Source organism: Plutella xylostella, chromosome 16 (genome assembly GCF_932276165.1).
Source record: "Plutella xylostella chromosome 16, ilPluXylo3.1, whole genome shotgun sequence".
Classification (NCBI taxonomy): Eukaryota; Metazoa; Arthropoda; class Insecta; order Lepidoptera; family Plutellidae; genus Plutella; species Plutella xylostella.
In genome coordinates, this window is record NC_063996.1 from 6411275 (window position 1) to 6422414 (window position 11140).

The 11140-nt window shown below is 38.0% G+C and overlaps 2 protein-coding genes and 1 non-coding gene across 3 annotated transcripts; all 3 read right to left on the minus strand.

The window, feature by feature from the left end:
- Positions 1–1146: 1146 nt before the first annotated feature.
- LOC119693791 lies at positions 1147–9498 on the minus strand. The gene is made up of 4 exons (XM_048626574.1): positions 8965–9498; positions 6858–6941; positions 6086–6349; positions 1147–2151 (listed from the first exon to the last, which is right to left on the minus strand). The coding sequence occupies exons 1-4, from the start codon at positions 9175–9177 to the stop codon at positions 2020–2022; spliced, it is 693 nt and encodes a 230-aa protein (XP_048482531.1). The 5' UTR covers positions 9178–9498; the 3' UTR covers positions 1147–2019.
- On the minus strand, positions 3240–5295 carry LOC125488471 (protein qua-1). Its single transcript, XM_038118286.2, has 6 exons — positions 4233–5295; positions 4083–4148; positions 3933–3995; positions 3772–3852; positions 3632–3691; positions 3240–3380 (listed from the first exon to the last, which is right to left on the minus strand). Exons 1-6 carry the CDS (start codon positions 4671–4673, stop codon positions 3240–3242), a joined length of 852 nt encoding a protein of 283 aa, XP_037974214.1. The 5' UTR covers positions 4674–5295.
- Positions 9499–10645: 1147 nt separating the features above from the next.
- On the minus strand, positions 10646–10717 carry Trnaw-cca. Its single transcript has one exon. It is a non-coding gene; the product is annotated as a tRNA-Trp (tRNA).
- Positions 10718–11140: the final 423 nt, after the last annotated feature.

The following is an 11140-nucleotide window of genomic DNA, read 5'->3' on the forward strand; positions in this document are numbered from 1 at the left end:
CATTGGACCACATACACACAGTCAAGCAACTGATGGAGAAGTGCAACGAGTACAACCGACCCTTATGCTTTGCGTTTGTCGATTACGAAAAGGCTTTCGACAGCGTAGAACACTGGGCCGTGTTCCACTCTCTCCATCGGTGCGACATCGACATGAGATATGTGGATATCCTTCGGGAGCTGTACAGGGCTGCCACAATGCAAGTGCGCATGCATAGTCTGACCAACCCCATTCCCATCAAACGGGGTGTGCGCCAAGGAGACACTCTGTCACCCAAGCTCTTCACTAACGTCTTGGAGGACATCATGAAGACCATAGACTGGAGTGACAGAGGTCTCAATATAAACGGTGCTCGCATGTCACACCTGCGTTTTGCTGATGATCTGATCATCCTAGCTGAGAACGTCACAGATCTCCAATGCATGCTCGTAAAACTGCACGAAGCATCCCTGAAGGTTGGACTAAGGATGAACATGTCCAAGACTAAGATCATGACCAATCTTCCTGCAAACGTGCAGCCTAACATAATTGTAGGTAACTGCCACATCGAGGCAGTGGATGAGTACGTCTATCTTGGACATAGTTTATCCTTTGGACAAAGTTCTCAGGTAAAGGAGATCGCTAGACGAATTCAGCTGGGATGCTGGGTCCTTAAGTCCCAAATCCCTCAATGCCTGAAGACTAAGGTGTTCAATCAGTGTGTTCTGCCTATCCTCACTTACGGAGCCGAAACATGGACGCTCACTAAAGCCAACATGCACAAAATAAAAGTCGCACAAAGGGCTATGGAGCGCGCCATGCTCGGCATCTCTCTTGTGGATCGTGTGCCCAATGTCGAAATTCGACGTAAAACTCGTGTGGATGACGTGGGTAGCCGAATCACAAGATTAAAGTGGAGATGGGCAGGACACTTGGTTAGGAGGGACGACGGCAGGTGGACTGGGGCAGTCACAGAGTGGTGGCCAAGAACTGGCAAACGAGGAATAGGCAGACCGCCGGCCCGATGGTCTGATGACATTGTTAAGGTGGCCGGTAGACACTGGACTAGACTCGCACAGGACCGGAAGAGGTGGCGTGATAGGGAAGAGGCTTATACCCAGCAGTGGGCAGATACGGGCTGATAATGATGATGATGATGATGATGACGATAGTCTAATAGGTTTACTTCCATACTAATTCTAGTATCGATATAAAATCATAATTTTGATATTTTTTTAAATAAATATATCTGAGAAAGGGAGCTGTCCGATATGCGTAAGATACAGAGTGGACACGTATGACAAGTAACAAAGTAAAAAAATATAATAACAAACGTTATAAGTATCTGTAGCCTCCAATTATACCTAGTGTATCTAGTGTTTTCACCTTATTAAGCTTATTTGCTATCAAATATTGTTTTATTGTTAGACAGTATCACATTATGCTTCATGAGATTGTTGAAGTGTTCAATGATTGTATACAGGACATAAAATACAATGTTCCCGTAATAAGATAGATATTTCGAGCACTGCGCCGTTGTGGCAGCACAAGGTTTACAGATTGTAAATTTAATTTAATAAACTACTCTTAGAGGACCTAAAAATATGAGTAAGTATAAGTACCTACTTACCTAATTATTTCAAAAATGCATTTACGGGATGCGCATTTGCGATGCGATATTTTTAAATGGCTGGAGTTTAATTATCGTACCTAAGTAGTTTGTCAATAAATGACATTGTAAAAATTACTTTAATAAAATAGGTATTTACATGACTTACATTAAATTAAGTTTGGAAATTAAATGAAGCTATTTAATTAAGAGCAGTTAATAATATTCGAATGTTCAAAATCACAGACAATTCATATTCTCACTTAAACAAGCATTCTCAGTGTCTAAAAGCCATAACGAAACAAAGACTTCATAATCTGCAAAGTCGTAATTTTTCATCTAAAAATTTTACTAAGTATTACAGCTTTAGCTACCCTCAAAACCCCATTCGTTATGGCTACCAGCTCTCAACCACCGTAGTTTTCCCCCTTCTACCCACTGGAGGAGGCAGAGGCGGCGCCTAGGATGCCCGTGCTGGCGCTGAACAGAGCCCTGATGATGTCCAGCTTCAGGTTCCAGATGGACTGCAGGATAGAGGGGGCCTCGGTGGGTGCTGGTGCTGCCTGCGGAGGGAAGGTATGGGTGAGGACGAGGGTTTATACTGGTTCTAGGTAGGTATAGTCAGGTCAGCTGCGTAAAAATATAAGTATTGCGTAAAACGTGCAAGAACGGTACCAAACTTCACAAAACGCAAAACACCAATGAGAGTGTGCAATGAAATAATAACATTAGGTAACAATATTTTGAATGGATACTTTGTTAAGCTACAGTAGAAGTTTAGGTACATGAGGTACGTCAGTGTTTTTATAGCGATAACTGTCCCGTAATAAAAACAGTGCTTCGTGCCGTATTTTGAGCTTTTATGTTCACGGTAGTTGATAAGTATATAAGTATAATAGTATATACATGAGGTAACTAACTACAACCGAAATAAATAGTTTGCTTTGGGTACTTAATGATCCCTGCCATGGAATACAGTCTGGATCATTGTATTACTTACCTTATTCGGTAGTAAATTATCATAAAAATGCACACAAATAAAATAAATACTCAGTGAAATCAGTGCTAAGCTGTTTGTGTAAACCATCAAAAACAAAACAAAATAAAACTTAGTTTTTTATCATTAATTATGTTCTTGAACTTACACATAAAACCTAATAATGCAGCAGGGATGAATTATTATCAATTACACAACAATGTAGTTAGGTAACTAAATAAAACAATTGTCATAATTTCTATATCAGTAAACTTATTAATTAATTAATATTTAAAACGTAAAAAAGGGCTATTAAAAAATCTTTCTAACTATATTAAGTAAACTATTTTCATCACTTTCTAACATTATCCACATTTATCTGCTTCTGCAATTGAGATTTGAGACACATTCATATTTTACACTTTGTTCATTCGAAAAATTAATTTACTACCAAACATCCTTCGTCAACAATAACATGTACCTACACTTGATATCACTATTACTTCATCAGCATTAGTTACCCCAATATCTCAACAATTTATTAAAATTAGCATTGTCCTGAACTCCAAATCAATAATCTACGAGTATCTCTGAAATTCTAAGCCCCCATCAACACTAGATCTCCTCGGCATGCCCTTCCTCTTCCTCTCTCTCCTAACCACCCCCTCCCCCCCATCACCGCCACGGGTGCCCCCCCGAGCTGCCCTTGGACATGTCTCCGAGCAGCCCCATGAGCAGACTCAGGAAGAACCCGGCGGAGTCGGCCATGGGCATCTTGTTGGCGTCCTCAGAACTCTCTTCGTCTTCATTCACCACCTGGAAGAAAAAGGATTTCAGGGGTTCTGTGGTGTATAAGTAATGGCTGGTATTGTAAGTAAGCTTGTAAAAATATGATGAAAGCCAGCTTTATTCGTTAGATTGTGGCATATTTTTAGGTGTGTTTATAAAGCTTAAAAAACGGGAGATTATAAAATATTCGTAAAATTTTTGTATTCTGAAAATTCTCATAATATGTGAGGATAATCAAAGAATATGAAATGCCCAGAGGGTGGATAAATTCGACAAACCTTGCTAGTTCCTTTGATCAATGTAGATAAGAATTTTCCAAAGAATTTCCCATTGTTGTCCTGTAAGAAAATCATCCATCAATATCTATCCATAACTTGAAATAATTTGAATGAATAGAGTAAAACGAAAGGTTCCATACAGCGCCCCCTCCGGTGAATGTTTCCAACGACGTCAGCAGATAACTGGCGATGACGGCACCAGGGTTTTCCTCTCCTTCAGACTAAAAATATACAAATAACAATTTTAGCAATAATAACACTTAAGAAGGTTAAGGCATTTCATACATGCACTTCCACTTACCAAAAGACCAACAAAAAGTCCGATTCCGGAAGCAATGAGCGCGTTCACGTCAATGCCGTCACCCTGAAATTTAAAAGTGCATTCATTAACGAATCGTAGGTAATCAAGATTATGATATTGAAATTGTGAATGTACGCTTTTGACACTTACACTGAGATTTACAACGATACCGCTGACCGCAGCGAGCAAAGACCCCAAATCTGATTGACCGTCTTCCTGTAAAGTTAAAGCTGTCTCATTATTTAGTTCTACACATTCAATTGCATTAGATATTACTAAATAGTTGTGCAAGACACTTACGCCTCCACTCAGTCCAGCCAGGAGCCCAAGAATACCGCCGCCCTCCCCGTCTCCACCGCCTGGTGGCTCATCATCGTCATAATCAGAGTCTCCATTCGAATTGTCATCGTCTTTGTCATCTTTGTCACCGTTCCCACCATCTCCATCGTCTGGATTCTCCAAACTCTCTTCAGCACCATTATTGGCGTCCTCCAAAGATTCCTCAGAGTTGTTTTCAGATGATTCAGAACTGTCACTTTCTTCTGACTCTTTTTCTTGGCGAGCGGGTGGAGGTTTCAGATTGATGGCAAGTTTTAGAGGGTATCTTTCTATGAGGTCGGATTTGCTTTCGTCGATAGCATTATCGTTAGTATCTCTCTTGAACCTGAGTATCTCGTTTGGAGAGAATGTAACGGCGCCGACTAAGTAGTCTTTGACAAACGCACTCATTATCCTATGCATTAGTGCCTGGAAAAGAAAACCTGGTTAATCGACTACCTAACATTGTTCTGGGTAACGATTATTAATGTATTGAGTAACAAATGAGGCATTTAAAAATGCAGATGCTATGCAATTTGGTATTAATAATTAATTAGCAAATGATTTATTAAATTGGTGCGTAACTTACCTTTTATGGAAACCTTTGCTTTAATTGTTGTGACGTCACACTCAACACTCGTGCTTAAAACTTTTGGTGCAATAAAAACAAACAAAACGCCTTGCTACATGATTATGGTTCCAATAACATTAACGAAGAACACAAGATTTATAAGGAACATGTTCTACATTATTTGTTAAAATGGCGTGCCCCAGAAAAGAAAGTGCATCGGTGACATTGATTGCGTGTAGGGTGTACGCCCTTTCCACACGAGTCAAGGCGAGTGCGTGGTTGCAAAATGCAGTTTAACCTAGTGCATTTAAAATTTGCGTAATTTTCGTGCAGTTATAAAGTATGGTGTTATGGAAAAATTGGCGGAATAAATAATAATAGAGTTCCAAGAGTAATTATACAGTACAAGGTGCTACTTAAAGAAGCCTATATGTCCACTGTCCAACCTAGCTAACATTTTGCTATAATAACCTTTTAAAGAAGCATAAACGTATTTTTATTTATTTAGGTACTTAATACTTTATTGCACAAATATTAATATACAAAAGGTGAAATGCTGAAAGCATTTTCTACCAGCCAACCTAGGTACAGGAGGTAGGTACATGAAAACAAGTAGTATTTTTGACAACCACGAATTCAGAACAACACAAAGTTCAAAGTGTAATTAAGTTACCAAGTTAACCTACCGACTCGTCTTGAGCTTTTAAATATCAAGTTCTTAAAACCATTCTCCAGTTATGGACTTACCAACGTCATTGTTGGTTTTATTACTTATTATTGCAATGAATTGCAACTTTACATTCGAGCCTGAAGTTGAAAGTTTTAATCAAAATATCAAGGCTAGTTGCGTGAAGTATTTTCGCGGGCTTTTTACGTAATGAGTGGAAGATTTTAAGGATACGGAGGTTCAATGATTCACTATCTGTCAGTTTCAATAGGTACTCTATCGATAGCTGAAAGTTGCTACCATAAGTTTTTGACACACAAAAAGTTACATTTTGTCACAATCGTATGAAAGTACCTGTCAGCTATCGATAAATAGATAGATAGATAGAATACACTTTATTTGTACACCAAAACAGAATAAGAAAATTAACAAAATGTAACTTAATTAGCGATAGATAGAGTTATTGAAACTGGCAGTAAGACGAATTGGTCGGAAGGATTTTCTGTAATGACCATAATAATCCCCATATCAAACACACAACTCCATCATCCATAAATAAACCTTTAAAACAAAAAAACATTTAAAAAAAACACTTACCCCACCACCGCTGGACCCGCCAAACAAAGAGTTGGCCAAGCTCAGCAGGCTGAAGATGTTACTGCCAACTCCCAACGTCGGACTGGTCTCCATGGACTCAAACTCGAAGGCGTCATCATCATCATCATCATCATCCTCATCAGACGCCGGCGCTGGTGATGCCTCGTACTGGTTCTTGGCGTCTTCGTATTTGATCTCGGTGATGGAAGGCAGAGTGGCTGATGGGTCTGAGGGAGTGTCCGAGGGGACGCCGAATATGTCCTGCTGAAGAAGAGAAGGTGGTGGTTAGTTTTTTTTGTTTTTAGTGTCCCATTACCTGATTACACCTACCGAGTAGAGTGGCGAGACGTCGAGTGCTCAACCGAAGATACTGTCGACACTCTACTCGGTGATTATACATCAGGGTATTAGAGTTGATAAGTAGGTATTAGACCTATGAGTTTTTGAGCTACCTCTATACTGATTTTATACAGATGAAAGATTATTTCATTGTTTATTTGTATATTGAATTGGCTCAGAAACGACTGGACCGATTTCAAAACATATTTCACCATTATAAAGGCTATATATTATCCCTGGGTAGTAGGTATAGGCTGAATTTCAGTTAGTTTTTATATTAAAATACCTACTCACAGGAAACCCTTTGAAACTAACTACACTCACGAGCAATGAAAAAGTACAAGTGACATAGCTAATATGATACGTCAGTGGCAGGTGGAACTTTTTCATTGCTCGTGAGTGTAGTTAGTTAAATAATAATTTAGAAACTTACAATGACTTCAGGGGGTGGGGGAGCCTCGTTCAGGTCTTCGTTTTTCTTCGACAGTTCGCCGCCAGGGGCCGCGGCCGTCGCTACCTGAAACATCAAGTATGAAACGTAAATTATGAGTTGAACAAGCTAATTCTTCTAGCCTAGTGTGGTGTGGCCCTTCTTATATCACCAACATTAAATTGATACTAAATACTGCAATCTTAATTTTTGTATCTTTCATATAAGTAAGTACAGTTAATCTTAATTAAATTAAAAATAAAAACATTTTCATTTAATTTTACGGTGACAAAGACCGATAATTATGATGATACAAGAATAGATTGATAGAAAATATAGAAGACTAGCTGTTCCCGCGCGCTTCGCTTCGCCTTAAACAGTTTTCCCGTGGGAATTCCGGGATAAAAAGTAGCCTATGTTTTTTCCCAGTATCTAGACCGTATGTATACCAAATTTCATTCAAATCCGTTCAGTAGTTTTGGCGTGAAAGAGTAACAGACAGACAGACAGACAGACACAGTTACTTTCGCATTTATAATATTAGTTAGGATGTGTTCCTACTTCGGTAGGACGCCTTCTAGCCGCTCGCTGTACCAAAGGACAGGTGGACGGTAGTGGCAGAGTTGCGAACTTGTTTAGAAAACGATTTTCGGATTCAAATTGTTTTTGGCATAAAAGAAACAGGTAATAGCAATCTATTCTAGTTACACTAGTTATTTAAATGATTGGTAGGTATTGTAACCGAAATATTTCCAGGGTTCCTAAAGTACTACCTATTTAAGTAAGTTTTATTTCTCGTGGACTTATTCAGTCACGGAAAGCACAAAATATGTAATTTGCCTTGAAAGTTTCTATCTTATACGAAGGTGAAATATCTGCCTGCCTACCTAAATGCCTGCCATTTCTTGCGGATGCGGAAATATCAGAAAAGAGGTCGATATGCATTATATTTATACCAAAATACATACTTAATACATTATCAGCCTATTTATAGATTTACATATGTATGATTTAAATTCTTTACTTAATTTCTTAGTGGAAAATGCGATCAATGTCAAAATGTGTCATTAATGTTGCATTTTTTAAACAATTTTGGTAATTTAATTAAGTAATTAACCTTTATAGGTTGTAGATAAGTAGGTAGGGTATGTAATTATAGTTAATTTTTACTTAGACATAGGTAAGTAGATGTCAAAACCAAAATGGCTAACAGTCTCGTCTATGGTCTCGTCATTATTTAATCAGTCGGGTTAAAATTAAATCGATAAAGGTACCTCTACTTACCTACTTATACAAAATAAGAAGCTTCGGTACCTACCCAATACCTACTCTGTGGTCAAATTGTTATCTTTATGAAGTCGTTTATATTATGCAAACCGATTTCATAAAGATTTGTTGTGGTTTGAGAATGCAGCACAATATGTAATAAATTTTAAAACCCCCAACATGCAACACTAACTTTAAACGGCGAAGTCGATTGTGATAAAATTTAGAACACTTGCCTATATGACTCAAAAAAACAAATCGAAAATAGTTTGAAATCCTAAATATATTTAAAATTTGTTTTATTGCACGATATTGGTTTGCAGGTGTGCAATTTATTAAGTGTAATTTACATTTACATAATTATTATTGACTAGCTGTTCCCGCGCGCTTCGCTTCGCCTTAAAAAGTTTTCCCGTGGGAATTCCGGGATAAAAAGTAGCTTATGTTCTTTCCCAGGGTCTAGACCTTATGTATACTAAATTTCATTCAAATCCGTTCAGTAGTTTTGGCGTGAAAGAGTAACAGACAGATAGACAGACAGACACAGTTACTTTCGCATTTATAATATTAGTTAGTAGGATTTAAACTTATTTTCTCGATTTGACAAACTTTCTCAAAGTATTTAAGTATCACAAATATACTATTCTAACTAGGTACCTATGTGTTTTTTTGTTTTGATTTGTTGTAATTGTGATACTGTATGTTCAACCAGGATAGCTTAGTTATACATAGGTACTCCTTTTATTTAACTTAGGTAACAGAAGATTTACTTTAGTTAGGCGGTTGTAACCACACTCAACAGTGCTTACCTACCTAGGTATTAAGTATATAGTACACAACATACCCTCACATCAAAGAAATTCAAGCGATAACCATTGCTAGTACTTACCGAATCAGCGACATCCTTAGCCGGAGAAGCCTCTCCCAAGATCTGGTCTGCAGAGTCCACCTCATTGTCGACAGCGCCGCGCCTCAGCCGGGACTCGAACGGAAGACTGAACACATCTCCTAACAAACACACCACTAGGGTCACAACCAGGCGTCTACTTGCAGCCATAGTCACTGAATATCTACACAGTCAAACCACGACTGAACTTAAAACTGCCAAGTGCATTAATGTCACTTAATACGCGAGCGTGCAGGTATGTTAATTAGGTTTTTTTTTGGGTAGTGGTGACTAGATGTTGTCGTTTTGGGGCACGCTGTAGATATGGTCGGAGGGTCGAGTGAAGGAAAGTCTTATAACATCGGTGCGTCCTGTCACTTGCGTACAGGATGTTTTTTTTATGCATGCTATTTTCAACTGGGATTTCTAAATGAAAGGGTAATATAGGTTTTTCCAAGTGTAAGCGGGTAATACGGGTTGGAGGACTGAGTCATATTATCATAACGGATTTATAGGATAGGTTGTTAATCGAACGGTATCGCAAATATAGAAATATAGGATGTAGGTGGGTAAGTACTTAATCTAATTTATTAATGACTTACCTATTTTAATAATTTTATAAGTTCCAAGTAACAACTTATTAGCCACCTGCTTAATATCAAATGAATGGAATTACTTAATTAATGGATCATAAAAACTTGTGGTTAGTAACTTATTTCATGCGGTTTCATTTGAATGTGATATTTTACTATGACCACTATTATAGTCATCACTATGTATAATTTAAAGATGATATTATTATTGCGTCGGCTTATTGCAGATATTGAGAGAATCAAATTATATTGTTGTCTTATTCATAATAAAAAACAGATATTACACAATTAATAAGCACAGTAAACCATATACCTACAATTGTTTTAAATAAGTACAAAACCAGATAACCCAAAAAGCACGAAGTCTCAACATGTCCTACTACATCTACTACACGCACTTACAAAACAACATCAGCCTGTATACAGGGCGGAGCTCGCAAGGTCGTCCCACTGGCAGTCGATGGTAATGAGGGTGTCCCGCGGTTGCGCCAGAGTTGCCAAACAACGGCGATCGCTTCCGAAAATGAGAACAAATTGGCACCCAGGCCTTCCTGGATGTGAGTGATGCATGTGATGGCCAGTTAGGAACTTAGCATGGTCATTAGACAGTGGACAAATATCGGATATCGGTTGGTGGAAGGTATTGGATTGGGTAATCCTTTTTTATTGAAGTAACAGTTAAAATAAGATAAGTATACCTACTGCATTAATTCATATTGGCACCGTTTGTGCTCATAGATAGGTACTTAGGTAGGTATTTATTAGTTTCGTTCCGTTATCGGTAAAAACAGGATCGGTCTGTCTAATTATAAGTTACTTCACTAATGCATATGTTGAACTTACAACACCTTGACCATTCAGGAAAGGCAAATGCAAGTGCACTGCAAAATGTATGTCTAATACCTGTAGCTCTCTGTAACTGAAGACTTATCGAGAAAATTATATCACTCTACTTATCACTGCCAGGAAATGTTTGCAATAACTGTATGAAATAACAGTTTTTGAATAAATCATAACATTATTAGTAAAAAAGCAAAAGTAAAGTTTGACCCCGACGTGATTTGAACACGCAACCTTCTGATCTGGAGTCAGACGCGCTACCGTTGCGCCACGGAGTCAGATGGAGGACAGATCGAAATTATGTTTCATATAAAACATGTATAGATTGCCTTGTATTGGGGGATTATTTTTATCAATTTTATCATGCGATAACATACGGACATCGCGAACTCTTTTTATGTAAGAAAGTAATGGACAACATTTCAAAAAACTAAAGCTGCTATAAATCGAAAACCATTTCGAGATTTAGCTCTCAAGGCCACAAAAAAAATGATTTTGTATTTTTTGGATGTATCATTTTCGAGAAAATCAAAAAAAGTGCTGATGACGTCATGCATAAGGTGCGATGCATTTTGATGATCAAAACCTATAGATTTAAAAACAAAGTAACTTGTCACTTTCATTTTTGATGGACGTTGACGTTTTATCGAGTCGTTGTTGTTTATTTGGGTCATTTTCATAAATTCTGTTCTGACACTTTC